The following is a 19,238-nucleotide window of genomic DNA, read 5'->3' as shown; positions in this document are numbered from 1 at the left end:
TTCATGTGGAATAAGACTTTCCCTCATGAACTGCCTTCTTTGTCTACGAGGTTTGTTCATGACACTGGTGCAATTTCTGGCTCAGGACTATGCATGTCGCACCAATCACCAATAATGTGTGGCTCAACCGAAGCTCTTCTCCCCCCCCCCCCCAGCCCAACAAGTGGTAGTTGCTGTCCCAGTTTATGGCACTGATAATCTCCGTTGGCAGGTGAATGTAGATGTGCACCAATATTTCTGGAAGTTGGATCGTGGGCTGTGAATTCAAATTAATCACAATTTCACCCTCAAACAGGAACAAAATTGCTTCCATAATTGTTTAATGCCACACCAAAATTAGTATTTAATTACATATAATTTTGCTGCATTTGGTAGGAAAATTGTCCTGGTTTTCAGGTGTAAAACTGGCGTATGGGGGGGATTTCGCCAAAAGGGCAAAATGTCCAGGATGTATGGCAACATGATGGAAAAAGCAGCAGGAACAGCTCAAAAAGCTTAAAATCACTATTTTGGGGTTAGATTTCCCCAAATTTTGGTTTGTTCTAAAAATAAATAAAAGCTCAGCAATTTGAGGGTCAGGAATTTTACTTTTTGAAATATGGCGTCCCTAGTATTTGGTTACATCTTTCGAGATGTTAATATCCCGAGACAGAGAAGGTAGGTAAAAAAATTCACTAATTAATACATTTCCTCTAAGTAAAAACAATGAAAATCTCGCTGTGCGCTCTTTTTTTAAAGCAACTCCTTAGGATGTATGCTTCCATGTACTTATTACTAAACTCCCTTAATTACGGTGTAGCTAAGTAACAGCACAATCCTGACCGTGCTTACTCAGAAGTAGGTCCAACTGAATCCAATGGTAAATAAAGCGTTGGCATCATCGCAGCACAATTGTCTGCTAGTTTTCGAAGCAACTCCGTTTTTTTTTTTAATGAGTGAGCTTAACTTTCGAGTTAAGTGCAGCCTTAACGTTTCGTCTCAGGTGGTGCACCTTCCGGCTCAATAAAGCAACAGAAAGGGTGTATAGATAGATAGGCATTCACTTTTTAAAAAGGTACACATGTGCTGCAACTCTGGGAGTCAAGCGCCGACCTTTATGCCGCTCGTCTGGGCCAGCCTCGGAAAACAAAGGGGACAAATAAGAAACATCTGGCCAGCCTAGATTCTGGTCTGGGCTGCTGCTTATGGGCAATTCAGCCTTAAGGGCAACGGCTTCACTCCCCGCCGGCGCTTCTGTGCGCGCTCACATGCCGGGGAGAGAGGCGCGCTTTCTCCAAGGGGAGGCGGCCAGGGAGGCGGAGAGGGAGGAGCTTGTGCCGGGCGCCTGCGCCGGCGGTGCCTATCGCTGCTCGCTCTCTCTCTCGCTTTGCTTTGGTCTTGCTAAGAAGCGACCCGAGTGAAATGTAACAAAACAAGCGGCGCCTTCGCCCGCGCTTAAAGGAGCCGCGCTCGCTCGGAGGCGAAACTGAGGGGGGGAAAGAAGTCGCGGGGAAAGTGGCCCGGAGGAAAGGAGGCGAGGACCTTGTTGTTGGTTTGCTTCCTCCACGTTCCCAGGTGGAGCCGCACGGAGGGAAAACTGCGCCGGGAAAGGAGGCTTGCCTGCTAAGAAGGAAAGGGAAAGGAGGAAAGCGGCAGGACGAGGGGGACGCGCGCCGGACTCTTGCTGAGGGACCAGGGCCGGCTCGATGGCAGCAGCGGCGCCGTCGGAGGAGGCGCTCGCTGCCGCCGCCGCTGCTGCTGTTGCCGCCGCCGCCGCTTCGGGCAGGACCTGCGCGAAGTTTGCTCGGTGATGGCTTGAAAGTTGCCGGCAGCGCCCGGGGAAGGCTGGCTCGACGGCCCCAGCGCGCCTGCCTGCCTGCCTGGCCTTTCTCCCTCTTTCTGCTCTGCTGCTGCTGGTGTTTGTTTCGGACTCGGCGAGCAGCGCCATGTCGAAAGTGATCCAGAAGAAGAACCACTGGACGACCAAGGTGCACCAGTGCGCGGTGAGCCGCGGGGCTCAGGGCCAGCTGGGGGTCACCATCCTGGGGGGAGCGGAATATGGAGAGTTTCCTTACGTCGGGGCGACGGCCGAGGAGGACGGCGGCGGCGGAGGCGACGGGAAACTGGGCGAAGGGGAGCTCTTGTTGGAGGTGCAGGGCATCCGGGTGTCGGGCTTGCCCCGCTACGACGTGCTGGGAGTTATCCGCAGCTGCAAGGACCCCGTGCTTTTCAAAGCCGTCAGACAAGGTAAAAGGAAAGGAAATTGCGGCGGCGGGGGGGGGGCGGGGAGGCTGGTTGGTTTGCATGGTGCGGGGTTGGGGGGCGAAGAAGATTGCACTTGCGGGAGTTTGGCGCGGAGGCGAGGGGCGCCTCGCCGCTGCGGGACTTGAATTCCTCCACTTTTTTCTTGGTTTGGCGCGAAGAGGACGCTTGGAGATCTGTCTCCTCGACTGCCGGCTTTCTTGGGGTGCTGCTGGCGACTTCGGGGGAAGTTTGCGGGGCTGCGAACGAACTTCAGCCGCCTCCTGAGACGGAGCAACGACGGCGAGGCTCCCGCTGGTCCTGGAGGCGGTTTTTGGGGGAAGGAGGGGGGGAGCCTCTCTTTCTCCTCCGCAGTGCACCGAGTCTGCGGACAAGGGAACGGGGCTCGTGGCGCAGGAGAAGCTGCGCTCTTTCTCGGACTGGCTCGGGGGCTTCTGGTCTCGGTGTGGAGTCCGTGTGCCTGGTTTTTGTTAAAAAGTCAAGAGACGACGCCCTGGGGTGGTCTTCACACTTTGGGGACCTCTGGCTTGACCCGCCTCGAAGGGATGTGTGATGGGTTGATGGAGCTGGCGTAGCTCAGGCGGTAGAGGCTCTCAAAATCTCAGGGTCGTGGGTTCGAGCTCTGCGTTGGGCCACCAATTCCTGCATTGCAGGGGGTTGGACTAGATGACCCTGTGGGTCCCTTCCAATTCTACGATTCTATGAAGGGAAAGGCGCTTTTGAGACGTGAGTCAGAGAGGTGCCTTGCTTTAGCCAGGACAGAAATATGTGCTGGGAATTCTTAAGGTGACCTATGGGATTTGGGGACCCCTAGCAATGGAAGCAGGACTTCACCCTGGTCAAGATTTCATTTATTTATTTATTTTCATAAAATGGCTCTCTGCTGTCAGGGTCAAGGTCACATCTGCCCGATGTGAACTTCATCATGCTCTGTTTCAAGTGATTTAAAAAAAAATTTTTTTTTTTTGACAGGTGTGAAAGTCTTGATTTAGTCCACCCATCAGGGTTGGGTAAACGCTGTTGCATTCTAGAGCCTTATAACTGACTGGTGCTGGAGTGAGTGATAGGAAGGTGTGGGAAGCTGCCTTATATCATTGGTCCACCCCACTCAGCAATCGTCTCTACTGATGACCCAATGGCTGTCCAGGGTTTCAGACAAGCTTTGTTGTCAGCCTCTCTGGAGACACCAGGGATCTAACCCGGGATCTTCTGTGTGCAAGGCAGAAACTCTGCCACTGAGCTATGATCCACCCCCAAATTAGAGGGTTCAAAATTTCTAATCTGCCCCATCCGTAGGGTGAGGTTGGGTTTGCTTCTTAAAACCCTGATGGCAACACACATCCCTTAAAAAAAAACCAGGCAGAAAACTGAATACATCTTGGAATCTCAGACCTGTAAAAGCAATATTAAAAAAAACTAGCTAAAGTTTGCTCTTGCTTCAAAGGAAGACTGGGACTTTTTCTGTTTGGAACGGTGGATTCCAATCCTAGTTTCTGAGATACGAGGTGGCCCTATAAAGAGCGTGCCAAGCCTCCAGGAAGAGGAACTCCATTGGTTCCGTTCCTCCTTTTTTTGTACTGTGCTAGGAATAAGTCCCGTCTCATGCCTTCTATCACAGGAAGAAGATGCTGCTGCTGCTGCTGCTGCTCAGTCCCATTCCTGGACAAGGCTTGGTTTCCACTTGTTGGACGCTGTTTGAGCTATAAAAGTTGCCTTGGGAGTGGACAAACCCAACAAGCTCTTGTGTTGCATTGAGCGGCGTGGGAGGTGTGCTTCCTCCCAGGTCAGCTACTTGGCTGGTCCTTGGGAAGCGAATGAGGGTGGTAGCTGGTGTGTTTAGAAAAGGGGAGGGCTTGGTTTCTATGGGAAGGAAATTGCTGGGTAATGCAGGGTGTGAGTGTGCCTCAGATGCTTATCGGGTCTAAGTAGAGTTTTATTACTCTCCTAAAAGATCACACACAGAAAGATAAGTAATGGGGAACTCTTAATATGTTTTTAAAAAAGAAAGGCTGGAGAACCACAAAGTGTTTTTTTTTTTAAAAAAGTCTCCCAAAATAATGTGCTCTTCAAGTGTTATTGTCCTGCCCCCCTTACCAAAAAAAGATTACAGTGGTACCTCGGGTTAAGAACTTAATTCGTTCTGGAGGTCCGTTCTTAAGCTGAAACTGTTCTTAACTTGAGGTACCTCCTGCTGCCGTAGCACGATTTCTGTTCTCATCCTGAGGTGAGGTTCTTAACCCAAGGTACTACTTCCAGGTTAGCAGAGTCTGTAACCTGAAGCATCTGTAACCTGAGGTACCACTGTATTTGTGTGTGTGTGTGATCATTCTGTTGCCGATATAGATGAACGAGTTGGCTTCTTTGCTTTTCTTCTTTGCAGTCTTTGACTGCAAAAGTTGCGATGGGCAAAGCCACCTTCAGGGAGCTTTTTACTGATGCTGTTTTCTTTTTAAAAAATGCAGCCACAAATCAACTCTGCCTTTCTCTATCTCTCCTTGCCCTCTCTCCCTCCCTCTGCCAGTTTGAAAATAACGGAGTCACCCTAGGAGAGAGAGACTGAGGGGAGCATCTTTGCTTTGTTTTGATGCCAAGGCAGTAATTATTTGGGAATGATGCTCTGATTCTCCTGGGTAATCCGAACTGCCTTCTTCTCCGCTGCCACCCTCCACACATCTCCCTTGGGGACTCGGCTCTAAGTTTTACGGCTTGTGCTGGCTCCTTTAGCCCTGCAGCTCCTATTCAATTGGAGATGTTCTTTTTAAGAACTGCGCCAGCGCCCCTGGCCACAGACGGTTCCGGGAAGGGCTTCTGCAGTTTGTCAAGTGGTGAGTCCCTGGGTCTGGTGGCAAACTCTATTAGGGAGCCAAACAAATATTTCACTTGACTGGACCTAGAGGAATTTCCGGAGAGACCGACTCCTCCCTTCGAATTGGAACATTCGGCTGCTTTGCTGGAGGATGACTCCTTGCCTGTGTGTTTCTTAAGTGTAGGCATGTGATTGCCAGCTGCCTCCCTTGCTTTATGTCAAAAGATTGGCATGGATTTCTGCATGGGAAATGGATTATTTCTCTCCCCCCCCCCCTTCTTCCCCCATTGCCTGCCAGGAATGGTTTATTTTCTGCTTTGCTGAAATCCCAAACATTTCTTCCTTCAGACTTCCCTAGCAACAGGACGCTTCTGGATCCCTCATAGCCTTTGCAGAGACGCTTGACATTCACTTCTGGCCTGTTCAAGAGCCTGTTCTGGTTGGCATCCACCAAGTTTTTAGGGGTCATAGCCAGGGATAGTGCTTGTTCCTCTTTTGTCCCTGTGATTAAGCAAGCCAAGCCACCTTACCCTACCTAGAGCAATGAACAGATGTGGGTGGATGTCCGTCTCCTCTGTGGCCATTGCCTGGGGATTGGCTGAAAAAAGCTCTTGACTTCTGCAAGTGTCCTGGACACCAACAAGCTCCTGAATTATCAAGTGGAATTTTTGTCCACAGATTCATCGTGCCAGCTGGTTAGTTAACAGCTATTAGCTGGGATAGCTAAGTGGAACCTCAATTTCCAGAGGCAGTAAACCTGTGAGAGATTTCACCTGTTTGTGGTGCTTCACAGACACCTGTGTAGAGCAAGGGAAGGAACCTTTGAGGCTGATCCAGCAGGGCAGTTCTTCTACTCTCAACTGCAAAATGAAAGATGCTAAGAAGCTGCTTTCTCATTCCTCCTCGGAGGCTGTTGGTGGGGTCTTGCAGCCCTGCTTGCTTCCCTTTTCTCCCTGTGTTTTGCTGTTGCGAACATGAGTAAAGCTGCCGGGCAACCTGCCTTTACGTTATCCTAAATATGCTTTAGGGAAAGGGCTAAGGAGTTAACCCTACACAAATCCTGAGTGGATTTCCAGAAACTGTTGGATGGGGCCTGGCACACCACCTTCTAGCAACTCCTGCAGCCAAGCTGGTCTCTGCTTTCCTTTAGACCACTGTTCCTTTCAACAGGTGCAATGCAAGTATGTTGGCACCATGATCTTGGACAGTCAGTTCTGAATGCTTTCAGGAGTTCAGCTGATTGAACTTAACTGCAAGTCTCAGTCCTGTTTGCACCTTTAAGTTATGACTTGTAGATGTGTGAGCTGTGATCTGGAATCTGCCACAGCTGATAAACGTAGTTACGTGTACTTGTGCTATGGGGGTGTAAACTACCCACGGGACATCCAACAGCAGTTGGATTACAGTAGTTAGTGCCTATCACAGTTGGTAGAATTATAACATAGGACTGTGGAATTATAATGCAGGGCGGTAAATTATAGCTGCTGCTAGATTTTCTACAAAATGTAATTATTTTTATTTCAAAATTTACTTCTTTACTCCTATTGAGCCTGCTTTCTTGATAAATGTTCCCAAATACAGTGGTACCTCGGGTTACATACGCTTCAGGTTACAGACTCCGCTAACCCAGAAATAATACCTCGGGTAAGAACTTTGGTTCAGGATGAGAACAGAAATCGTGCTCCAGCGGCGCAGCGGCAGCGGGAGGCCCCATTAGCTAAAGTGGTGCTTCAGGTTAAGAACAGTTTCAGGTTAAGAACGGACCTCCAGAACGAATTACCGGTAAGTACTTAACCCGAGGTACCACTGTACATTTTTGTTTTGGAGACATTTAAGGCATATTATCTGTGCTAAACTTCAGGCCACACACTAGCATAATAGTAACAATTTTTCTTTGTATTCTTTTTTAAAATAACTTCTTATGGTGTTTAATAAATAAGGATCATCATCATCATAAATGACACAAATCGGTAGACCAAGTCTTCTCATGTTACTTGTATATCGCAAAAAAACCCCCAGCATAATAAATTTGAAGTAATATCCATGACATATGGTTCATTATTAGTGGTCAATGTACAATTTACTAGTTCATGGATTATTTTCAACAAAAACATAAGGGAAACAGAACAGAGTTAACAGAGAACATTCAACATTGCATAGCCACTCTGTATTCTTTGCATTTAACCGAAAGGCGTACCAAAGGGCATCCAGGTATCTTCTTGCTCAGAGACATTAACGTAGATGTCTCCCATGCTTAAACGAGAGATGCACCAGATGTGATAAGCAGTGGTTCTGCTAGAACACTTATTGATGCATCTCATGGCAAAGTTTTATTTAGCCTAGGGCTTGGAGGCAGGAATTAGTCTCTGAGAGGCATCATAGTGTACAGACACATTTCTTCTGTTCCAATCTGCTGGTCAAACAGGTCTTACAGGAAAACTTGCGGAACTTGCTGGCCAGATATAGAAGCAGGAAGAGTGTGTTCATGCGACTCAGCAGTGATCCTGTCTTCCATTCTGCTTCTGCCTCTTCGTAATACACAGAGACTGCAAGTCACACTGGAAATATTCTTACCAAAAAATGTGAACTCTTAAATCTTGATTCATGTTTTGACGGGCACGAACTACTTACTTAGCAGACCCTGTTTGATTGCCTGGGTTCCTACAAAACAACATTGGGGTGGGTACAGAAAATAAGTTTGGATGTCTGCCTCTCCCCCTTATTTTGTAAAAGGACCGGCCCTACTGTTGGGCAGAGTTTTCAGGGGACTCCTTCCCACACAGGTGCAGCAGCAAAGTTTAGGATGTGAGCTATCGGGAAGAGTGCTGTTGCACTCAGGTCCTGTTTGCAGGCTTCCAATAGGCCTCTGGTCGACCACTTCGAGAACAGAATGCTGGTCTAGGTGGGCCATTGGCTTGAGCCAGTAGAGCTCTTGTGCTCAGGAGACTTCTAAGCTAGCCTGTTGCCCTGGGGTGCGCTGGAAGATGTTGTCTCATTGTCAGTGATGAGTAAGGCTTTATGGCATGTCAGCTTTTGTATGTAGAATGGAAAGGAAGGTGCTATCTTGTCACTGGTCTCAGGCAACAAAATGTCTTTGGTTGGCCAGTCTTGTAAAAGCAGTGTTGGATTGCCTTCTAGTTGCTTGGAGAGCCCCACTGCACAGCATTCAAACTCTTGTTTGTCATTAAACATATTGCCACTCGTTCCCTCAAGCAGGATCCTGTTATGCTTGTTAAGTACATTGAGTTGCCCCTGAAATACCGTATTTTTTGCTCTATAAGACTCACTTTTTCCCTCCTAAAAAGTAAGGGGAAATGTGTGTGCGTCTTATGGAGCGAATGCAGGCTGCGCAGCTATCCCAGAAGCCAGAACAGCAAGAGGGATTGCTGCTTTCACTGCGCGGTGATCCCTCTTGCTGTTCTGGCTTCTGAGATTCAGAATATTTTTTTCCTTGTTTTCCTCCTCCAAAAACTAGGTGCGTCTTGTGGTATGGTGCGTCTTATAGAGCGAAAAATACGGTAAATGCCTGTTTCCACTTTTGAAGGCCTAGTGCCAAGCCCATCCTTGGCCCCAACTCCAAATGTGCTTCCCCGTAAGAATAGGTTTCCAAATCGATGGAACGCTTCGGATGCCAATAGGCATTCTCCTTGCTTTTGCAATGTGGAGGTTGAGACCTACAAAAACCCTGTGGTGAAACTGACAGGAGATGAAATAAAACCGGTGTTTCCTTGCATGCGGGTAAAAAAGGCCAAAGCCTAACGATGTGATTAAAACTTGCATTTCCTTGCATGGCTTTGTGTCTGTTTTGAGTTGTAGGCCGTTGGCTACAGAGATTAGGAAATTAAAGTATGAACTGCTTGTCACATAAAAATTGAATGTCTAGATACATAGGATGCTGCCTTATCCCAAATTGGATCCCTGGTCCCATTTAGCTCAATGTTGTCCACACCCCAGGTTTTCAGACAGGATGGATTTTTAATCCTTCCCCATTTTTCCTTTTCTTTTTTAAAAAAGAAATTGCTCTTGCATTTTCTAATTCGCTGCATGAATCAATCCTTCTAAAGTTACAGCCCGTGAAGATCAGTTTACTTCAGTGATATATTTAGATTATTTTTGGTTGATTTAATTTTTTTTAAGGAAACAAAAGAAATAAAACCCAGCATGCCGGCGAAGCAAGACAGTGGTCCTATTTTCTGCTTGCTGTCACATGTGCTGCTTTGACAACATTAATTTGACCCTGAGATGTATGTGAAAGCAGAAGGATGTAATGGTAGATTTCTGTGCAAGGGCTGGCATTAATTACCCAGGCCAGCTGTGGAATGTTAGGCTCAATTACATTTACCAATGCGAATGAAACAGGCTCTTTAAAAGTTATTTGCCTGAGCACTTATTCTGACATGCTTCCCCTGAGGGTGTCTGGGAGGGATGTGATGTCTTCAATAGTCTGAATTTCTCCTCTTGTGTCCCTCCAACACCCTGCCAAAAAAGAAAGAAAAAGAAATATATATATATATATATTGGAAGGGTTGGTTAAGGAAGGAAGGGTGGGTCATAACGATCAGTGCTTCAGGGAAAGTTTTGTACCCCTTCAGCAGCTTCATGTATGCAGGGAAGCAAACTGCCAACTTTTGTTAACAGATAACTCAAAACCTCTGGCCATATGTATATTCTAACCATCTGCAGCCAAAGTGTAGGAATAGTTGCAATAGTTCTTTGTGTTTTGATTTCCAAATTCCTGTGCTGGGTAAATGCATAACAGGTTAACCTCCCGTCCCCCTTTTATTAAAAAAAAAAAAAAACATTTAAAAAGTTTCTTGCTGTTGAGGATTTTGATGTGTCTCTTCTTACTGACATTTGTATATGTAAACATGACACATACAGGATTTGGGAAGATGCTCTGGCTTCCAAGTTCTTGGCTGAAGTTCCTTTTAAAAAGGCATGGCTCCCTGGTTTATATTACTGCAGTGATTAGTTACATTATCTAGTGTTCAAACTACAAAATTTGCAGATTAAAACAGATGTACACGGCTTATTTTTTTTTTAATTATGCCAGAGTGCTCTGAACAATTGACAATCAGTAGTTTATGAATTATGTTTTTCTTTCTTTCTTTTTTGGACCAGTTAGGAAGGAGGTTTAAATCAATATTGCAATGTGTAGTTTTAAGTTTCATTTTTTTCTCCTATGAATTTTACCTTGCTGCTGTTGAGCCGATTTTCTTTTTCAAGATTGCTTATTGCATTAATTGTGTCTTGCAGGATCACTGTGCCACCTGTTGTATAAGTTCCCATTATATAGCACCATATGGCACACAATAAGGGGGAAAAAACAGCAATTTTATGGAAGCACGTGCTCAAAGAGCAGTGGTGGAAGCTGCAGAGATTAGAGCATCTTTGAATGAGAGGCAGGTGCTGGATGGCCGGACATCCAGGTAGATTCTTATTTCAGACTATCCAGCTCTTGCACAAAGCTGTATGTTCAAATCTTAGTGTATACCAGCGGCCAGCAAACTTTTTCAGCAGGGGGCCGGTCCACTGTCCCTCAGACCTTGTGGAGGGTCGGACTATATTTTGAAGGGGAAAAAGAACAATTTCCTATGCCCCACAAATAACCCAGAGATGCATTTAAAATAAAAGGACTCATTCTACTCATGTAAAAACACACTGATTCCCGGACTGTCCGCGGGCCGGATTTAGAAGGAGATTGGGCCGGATACGCCCCCCGGGTCTTAGTTTGCCTACCCATGGTGTATACTATTCAGAAGACAACCTTTTGAGTGTAATGCATGACAGCCTACTCCAGAGTAGAGTCTCCCTAGTTTTATTGCAAGGAAAGCTCCAGTTTCTGCTCTTGACCTGTGGTGGTGCTCTGAAAAATTGGTAGTCCACTTGCATAGGGTTCCCTTTTTCACTTGTTCATGGTTCATAACTTGCCAGTTGGCAACTGCTATTCTGCAGCAAGTACAGATTTATAACAATGCAATCGCCAACCGTGCTTTCCATGGGAAAGGCAGCATTGATTAAAGATGACACATTTTGTTCCAAAAACCTATGCATTGTGTTAACGGTAGCCGTTTAATTGTTGAATGCTTGTGTGACGCACCCATTGAGCTCAGTGCTGGCATACCCTTGCACATGGTGTGAAATTTAACACAAGACATCTGTGTACTGGGTGCTTAAAATCTCAGAGAGAATGCTCCCTGAAAGCATTTACCAGGGTATGGAATGTAAAAAGGGATCCTCTTTAGCTGCGAACTGATGTGCACCGTTCTTGCCATTCGCCTTTACGAAGATCAAATTAACACTTTTTTTTTTGCCTTGTGTTCTTTGGTGTTGGCTTCAATTGCTTTCTGTTTACAATTTTTCAAGAATTAATATGATCCTTTAATGGGATAAAATTGGATTATGTTTTCCACAATAAGGTTAAATCTTTCAGCCTCATTATTAAATAATACTGCAGACTTTCATTTTTAGGGGCTGCCAGATCATAGTGCAATTATCCTTCAAATTACAGTGTTAATTGCAACCGATGTTTGAAAATTATTGCCATGTAGGGTATTAAATAATTTAACTACTCTTGGTGGTTGTGCGGTGTGTGTGTTTTTAAAGCTGTTTACAAACTTGAAATTTAAATGTGCTTTTGGTCTCCCAAAGAACAAGACCCTGAACTTAGAATTCAGCCTTTCTAGCTTGTTTCACAAGATGCCAGTGGAGACTCCCCCCCCCCCTTAATTAAAATTGGAGACACCTTCTCCCCCCACTGCTTATGCATCTGAAAAGGATATATTGTAAACAAGTTGATACTTCTGTGACCTCATAGAAGTCAGCTTTCTTGATTGGAAGGAGACCGGCCTTACAGCACTCACTCACACAGAGATCCATTGGGAGAGTGTCACAGGAGCATGTCAGTCAGTAATCACACAGTCCAAAGTTGGAGCTAACTATTTATTAGCGAAAACACAATCTCCACAGACTTGGCGGAGGATCGGGCCTAATGAGCACAGCAGCTCATTCCCAGTGGTCTTATTCAATGAAAATCAGTTACCAAGACTGAAAGTCCCTGCCTCCTTACAGCCGTCATAAGTCCCTTCCTCTCCAGGACTTCCCCCAAGCAATCAGAGACTGTGTTTGCATGCGGCCAACCACTCACCTGCCCTTTTCATTCCTCTCCTGGTTCCGGGAAACAGTGGGAAGGGGAACTTGTTGCAGCAGGAGTGCAGTGGGGGAGACCCCTGTGCCTCTTCACAACCTGATTCATCTCTGCCTCTTGGCCTCTCTCCTCTCCTGCTTCAGCTTCTGCCTCTGGTTCTAGACTTCTCTCTGCCACAGACTCTCCCTGCTCACTAAGTCCTTTTACTTCTTCAGCTTCTGACACCACCTCCCACCCTCCTCCCAGTCTTCTCTCTCTTCCTGTAACCACTCATTGTAGTCTTACCACCACATTGTTGTCCTGGGATGTTCTTCATTTGTAGGCAGTGCCCAAACAGAAGGGTTGAGGTGTGGGTATTAAAATTCAGCCAGCAAAACCAGTTTTTAGGGAAATAAAGCATAATTTTTTGTTGTTGTTTAGTCATGTCCGACTCTTCATGACCCCATGGACCAGAGCACTCCAGGCACTCCTGTTTTCCATTGCCTCCTGTGATTTGGTCAAACTCATGTTAGTAGTTTTGAGAACACTGTCCAACTGTCTCATCCTCTGTTTTCCCCTTCTCCTTGTGCCCTCAATCTTTCCAAATGCCCGTGGCAGTGTGTATAGTGCTGAGTGTGGTTCAGATCTCTGTAAAGTCTTGAAATTCGCTTTGGAACACTTCTGCCAGATTATATCCTCTATGTTTAGACACACATGCACTGTGATGTGGTAGACACCAACTGGCCCATTTTGTTTTCGTGCATTATAATAATAATAATTTATTATTTATACCCCGCCCATCTGGCTGGGTTTCCCCAGCCACTCTGGGCGGCTTCCAAAAGAATATTAAAATACTGTGATACATCAAACATTAAAAGCTTCCCTAAACAGGGCTGCCTTCAGATGTCTTCTAAAAGTCTGGTAGCTGTTGTTCTCTTTGACATCTGGTGGGAGGGCGTTCCACAGGGAGGGCGCCACTACCGAGAAGGCCCTATGCCTGGTTCCCTGTAACTTGGCTTCTCGCAGTGAGGGAACTCGCATTTATATCTTCCCCTTTCATCCAAGGCAGCATACAAAATTCTCTGTCTCCCTGTCTCTCCCTGCACTCATTTTATCCTCCTAACAGTTCTGTGAGGAGGGCTTCACAGCTGGGGGGAGATTTGAACCCAGGTTCCCCGCTTTCCTCGCTCACCCACCTTTAACCACTTTACTGGCCCACATTTTGCTGCATTGCGTGTGTTTAAAATTGAAGACATACCTTCACGCGTATCCCATTTTTGCATCTTTATATTACATAAAATAAAACCCTTCCAACTCTTACCATTCTGTGATTCTATGAAATAACCAAGGGAAGAAAAAATTAGCTGGAATTCCTGTCCTGTTTTTTGACTGTGGAGTCCTCAGGTCTTGGGTCTGAAGACAGCCACGTGTCACCTTGAACAACGCAACTATACTGCAGTGTTTGTGCAGCTATAAAAAGGGAGAGGATGATTCCCGCCCCCCCCCCCGCCAACCTGTCCTAAGCCCTTGGAATAACACAAAGATAGAAATGTGAATTAAATTAGTGTACAAATCTGTGAATACATCATTATTTAATACTGCCCTAAAGATACAACTATCTATGTTCATTTGTAAGGTCTTGTTTTGTTTTTAGGAAGAGAAGAGAAGGCCACATTTGCCTGCTGCTTTTTCAGCTTAAAATGGTCATGCATCCAAGCGTCTGTCTGAGCTCCCAAATCCTACAGGGGCAGCAGAGAGATCATACAGGGAAAGCAAAAACAAGTCTGTCTTGGGATGGAGCTGTTTTAAGAATGCAAGTCCTTTTAAGTATTTAAGAGCTAGTAACCTCTCAGCGCTAAAGACTTTATTCTCATTACTTATACATCTTCTGCTTCATTTTAGGAGTAAAGGGTGCCCATCTATTATTTAGGAGGCCTGTTGGGTTGGTGGCAAAAAAAGGCCAAAAGCAATTCTTGTGCTGCCTCCTCCTCTCAGAAGCTCCTCTTAACTTTCAAGCAACTATTGTGACAATCTGCATTTAAACTCCACCGTTGGATAAAAATATGGACTGAGTGCATTTTGTGAGGCAAGCAGAGAAAGGCCGCAGTTTTTCTGCTTGATGAGAACGCCAGTCTGTTCCATCCCTCATCCCATAAAGTGGTACCCGAGGAGTCGGGAACCTGTGGCCATCCAGATGTTGTTAGACTCCAGCTCCCATCGTCCCCAGGCAGCGTGGCCAGCGTTATAGTGGTCAGTCCAGCAACATCTGGAGGGTACAGGCTCTTTACCCCTGTGGTACAGGCTGGTGCTGGTGAAGGCAAAGTCACACCTCTGTGGCTTTTGTCAGGGGACTGCCCAAAGTGTAGCCAGGAAGCCATTTTACAGTGTTACCCTCTTAAGGAATATTAGTAGTTAGCAAGGCAGGGCACCACCTTAACCGTTGTTCCACAGGGCCATGGCCAGAAAGTAGTGCTTCAGGAATTCTTCAGATCCTTGGTTCTTAGGCTATGGGGTCTCCTGCAGGATTCTGTTCTGTCCCCCATCTTGTTTAACATCTACATGAAGCTGTGGGGAAATGTTGTCACTAAAATTGTCACTAAATGTTGTCACTAACATTGCTGATCATACCCAGTTGTGTTTGTCTGACCCTGCTGGGTTGGGTGGAGTAGCGCAGTTCTTGGAGGGCCAGGATAAGGACCAATAAGTTGAAGCTGGCACCTCTAGGTGGCTAAGGCTTACCTAGTGACTTCATATTACAGTGGTACCTCGGGTTACATACGCTTCAGGTTACAGACTCCACTAACCCAGAAATATTACCTTGGGTTAAGAACTTTTCTTCAGGATGAGAACAGAAATCGTGCTCCGGCGGTGCCGCGGCAGCAGGAGGCCCCATTAGCTAAAGTGGTGCTTCAGGTTAAGAACAGTTTCAGATTAAGAACAGACCTCCAGAACAAATTAAGTACTTAACCCGAGGTACCACTGTACAGGCAAAGATTTGAACAGGGGTTTGATTGCAGAGTTGGAAGGGTCTTCTAGGAATCCTTTTGCTCAACGTGGGGCTCAAACCCACAACCCTGAAATTATGGTAAGTGTCTCATGCTCCACTGGCTGAGCTAACTTGTTGGTTTATAAGTTACCACTCTAGCTGCCATTTTGATCTCAATAGCAGTTTGTTTTAAAAGCCTGCCAAACATCTCCTTTTCATCCTGGATAGCTGGACCACAGTTCCCACCAACATCTTCTGAATAACATATTCGCTGCTCCTGAATTAGGGTCTCTGTCTTCCTTGCCTCCTTCTTTTCATGGTTTTAGCAAATGCTTCTTAAAATATGCATTATTCATCTATAGCATCTGGATTCTGGCATCTTCTGGTTGGTCTTCTCGCAGCTTTTTCTCAGAGTTTATTTCCTTAATGCAATTGAGTGACTTAATTAGTTCTGGGGCTAATCTAGCATTAGCAAAATGCGTTTGTCAATACTTCTTTGTCCCAGTCACATAGGACTGCCTAATGTGGTTTGTCATATATTCTTCAGAATAGCTTTGCATTGCAGTTCTTAGCTACTACTAGAAATATATTCTGCAAGATCAAAATTTTGTGACCAGAAGGGACACATTCAGTGACTGGTTCGTTTTATGCAAATTATAGCACAAACTTCTTGGCTTGCAAACAGTGGCCTTATGCACGTTTCCATCAAGAACTGGTACTCATAGAAGAGGTACATTGATCCAGCAAACCCTCTTAAATAACATATAACACAAACTGAGATGGAAGGGTTGAGCATGCAAAATAAGTCTGTGCATGATATTATTGTTCAGCTTGCATGCTGATCATAACTACGTCGATAAGTCTTCCTTGTAAGATTGTAGGCTTAAGAGTGTTTTATTCTTGCTGGGGGCAGGGGGGACACCAGTAATAAGAGTCTGATTTTATACCTGGAGTTCAAACAAGGATCTTTGAAATGAGGTGCACTGAAACTTAAGACTATGCCATGGCTTTGTTTGCATGTAATGCTAAACTGTGGTTTAGCGTTTCAAGGACACGTTGCAGTGAGCCTTGAGCCTGCACACTATGTTCTTCCCAGCCCAGCTGTGAGGATGAGTTTGGAAGCTTCATCTTCCACTTTAAACTAACCACAGCTTGTCATGATGTCTGAATACAAGCAAACTGTGATCTCAGCTATGATTAGTGGACACATGCCAACTTCAGTCTACGAAGCTGGCTTATTTTCATTGACCGTACTTAATTAGCCACAGTTTAGGTTTTGGAGGGAGCTCTAAACTGTGGTTAATCTAAAACGGAAGCAGAAACTTCTGATCTCTGCCTCGTGGCCATGCCAGAGAGAGAGAGAGGAGAGAAGGTTACTGCAGTTCAGCCTCATAAAGCTAAACCGTTGTTTAGCATCTTGTGAAAACTGGGCATGTGTGACCCTGGACCCAAAGACTTTCTCTTAGCCTGACCTACCTCATAGGGCAAGACCTTAAGTGTGTAAAACCTCATCTATCACCAGGAACGATTCTATGAAGGGGAGAGAGGCAGGCAAAGGCTAGGCCTCTGCTACAGCTAGGCCAGTTTTCTTCAAGTGCGAGGCTCTTTAATTTGTTCATTGCATTTTGTCTAAGTTCTAAGCAACTTTGGGACATAGATATACTAAAATAGGCCGCACTCGATTTTGAAGCCAAGAACTGCATGGGCCTCATTTTGCGCAGTGTGTAATGTACCCGCTGGGATGCATTTGGGGAGTTGCTCTCAGAGAGCATGGGCAATTCCAGCTTCCCCTGCCTTGGATTCTGCCTATTTTTTTTTCTATCCAGCTCTTGGGATCCAAACTGAGGTACGTGGGGGTAAATACACTTTAAAATTGTGACATTTGCTTCCTTATCCTTAAGCATGTTTGTTTGAAGATAAGTCTCTTTTTGTTCAGTGGGACTTGGGCAACCATACATTTAAAGTTATACCACTTTAAACAGTCATGGCTTCGCTCAAAGAATATTGGGAACTGTAGTTTGTGCTGAGAATTACGTATTAGGACACCTCTATCTCCCCTTCCCAGGGTGGTTTAACAATCAGTCCCTCTTTGTGAGGAGAATAGAGACAACTCTCAGCATGCTTAACAAACTACAACTCCCAGAATTCTTTGGGGGAAGCTGTGACTGTTTAAAGTGGTGTCGTAGCACTTTAAGTGTATGTATTGAATGTTGCCTTGCTTCCAAGCAGATGTGCTTAGTTTTGCAGCCTTGAGTGCATGAGTTCAGTTGACAGCAGGGCCGGCCCACCCATTAGGCGACCACCTCAGGTAGCAGATCATAGTGTTCCTGCCCCCCTTGCTCCTGATGTAGATCTTCACTCATCCCCTCTTCCCTGGTGAGGAGGGAGTACCATTTTGTGGTTCGCCTCAGGTGCCAAAATGTCTTGGGCTGCCCTGGCTCTCTCTCACACAAACAATGTTCTGGATTAGAGATTTTTTTTTTTTTTAAAAGGTAAAGGACCCCTGACAGTTAAGTCCAGTTGCAGACGTCTCTGGGGTTGCGGTGCTCATCTCGCTTTACTAGCCGAGGGAGCCAGCATTTGTCTGCAGACAATTTTTCTGCATCATGTCACTATCATGACTGAGCCACTTCTGGCACAACGCAACACTGAAACCAGAACAGCGCAATGAAACGCTTTTTACCTTCCCTCTGGAGTGGTACCTATTTATCTACTTGCACTTTTGGGCATGCTTTTGAACTGCTAGGTTGGCAGGAGCTGGGACAGAGCAACGGGAGCTCATTCCCGTTGCGGGGATTCGAACCGCCAACCTTCTGATCAGCAAACTCAAGAGGTTCAGTGGTTTAGATCACAGCGCCACTCGTGTCCCATTGGATTAGATTACTGCAGTACAATTGTGAGTGGGGAAGTAACTCCAGCTGTGCTCCATAGGGCTTACTCTCAAGAAAGGCCTGCGTAGATTAGCAGTCTCCAAGGCTGAAGGAGCTGGCTTCTTAGAGGCACTAAGCCAAATAGATACAAGCCTCCTGGCTGCCAAACATTTAAGACTGTGGCAAAGCAAGTGATTGCTCTTGAAGGGAAGTGTCTCCTCTCCTTGCTCTCAACTTTGTGAGCGAAGACGCTTGCCGGACTTTACAAGGCGGCTGTGCTTGGCACCCAGCTTCTAAGCAGAAGACATTTCAGCGCAGGATGAGCTTAATTTAATTGAAACGGATGACTTTGCAATAGCCGAGCTGCCCGTGAAATGGGGAATGGTGCGTACGCTTGTTATCTTTGCTGCATAAGCTTGTGGCGGCGCATAAAAAGAGAACTGTGGCGCTTTGATCTGGGGATAGAGCTCTCTGTGAAGTTTGCTGCTGAGACAGAGGACGGTCTCTTGTGGCGGCAGTTCTTGTTTGGTAGAATTCAGGTAGTCGATGACGGGTGGTTATGTTAAGTGCGGGGAATGAGAGAGAGAGAGATTTCATTGTTAGGTGCGAGTGAATTGCGCATGTACGTCAAGGAAGGCTGGATCCTGCAGGTAGAAAACTACGTGAATTCTGACTCAGTGTTTACTTGTGTATAATCATTCCGGCAAAGAGCTGGAGTAGCATAGTGGCAGAGAGAGGTTGTGCTACTAATCAGGAAGTACTTTGTTCGAATCTCACCTGTGCCATGGAACTTACAAGGTGGCCTCAGGCAAATTACTTTTCCTCGCACACGCACCAATCTGCAATATGGGGATAATAAAATTAGCATTGCAGCCTCATTATAAGGATTGCACCAAAGCAATAGAGGCAGCTTGAAAGCATTATAGAAATGTTAAGTATTGCTGCTCTGACAGTAAGAGCTGTTCGACATTGGAACCGTCTCTCTTGGGAGGTGGTGGATTCTCCTTCCTTGGATGTATTAAGCAAAAGTTGGAATGGCCACCTGCCATGGATGCTTTAGTTGAGATTCTTGCATTGCAGGGGGTTGGACTAGATGACCCTCGGGGTCCCTTCCATCTCTCCAATTCTGTGATTCGGTATGATTGCAGATTTACGTTTCTTGGGAATGCAACATGGTGGGCAGCGGGGGTTACTAGCAATAAAGGGGCA

At 45.9% G+C, this 19,238-nt stretch overlaps 1 protein-coding gene across 37 annotated transcripts in view; it reads left to right on the top strand.

The window, feature by feature from the left end:
• Nucleotides 1–1,275: 1,275 nt before the first annotated feature.
• The window catches only part of MAGI1 (membrane associated guanylate kinase, WW and PDZ domain containing 1), a 485,140-nt gene continuing 467,177 nt past the window's right edge, over nucleotides 1,276–19,238 (top strand). For 31 of the 37 annotated variants that reach the window (XM_083424577.1, XM_083424567.1, XM_083424562.1 and 28 more), the window contains exon 1: nucleotides 1,307–2,226. In XM_083424577.1, coding sequence (XP_083280703.1) covers nucleotides 1,926–2,226 — 301 coding nt within the window. In that variant the 5' untranslated portion in view covers nucleotides 1,307–1,925. Of the gene's footprint in view, nucleotides 2,227–19,238 lie in introns of all 37 variants that reach the window. The other 6 variants (XM_083424571.1, XM_083424601.1, XM_083424569.1 and 3 more) reach the window with 4 other exon arrangements.

This window comes from Podarcis tiliguerta, assembly GCF_965153285.1.
Source record: "Podarcis tiliguerta genome assembly, chromosome: 2".
Taxonomy (NCBI): Eukaryota; Metazoa; Chordata; class Lepidosauria; order Squamata; family Lacertidae; genus Podarcis; species Podarcis tiliguerta.
The sequence above is the reverse complement of the archived record's forward strand: the minus strand, read 5'-3'. Positions and strand labels throughout refer to the sequence as shown.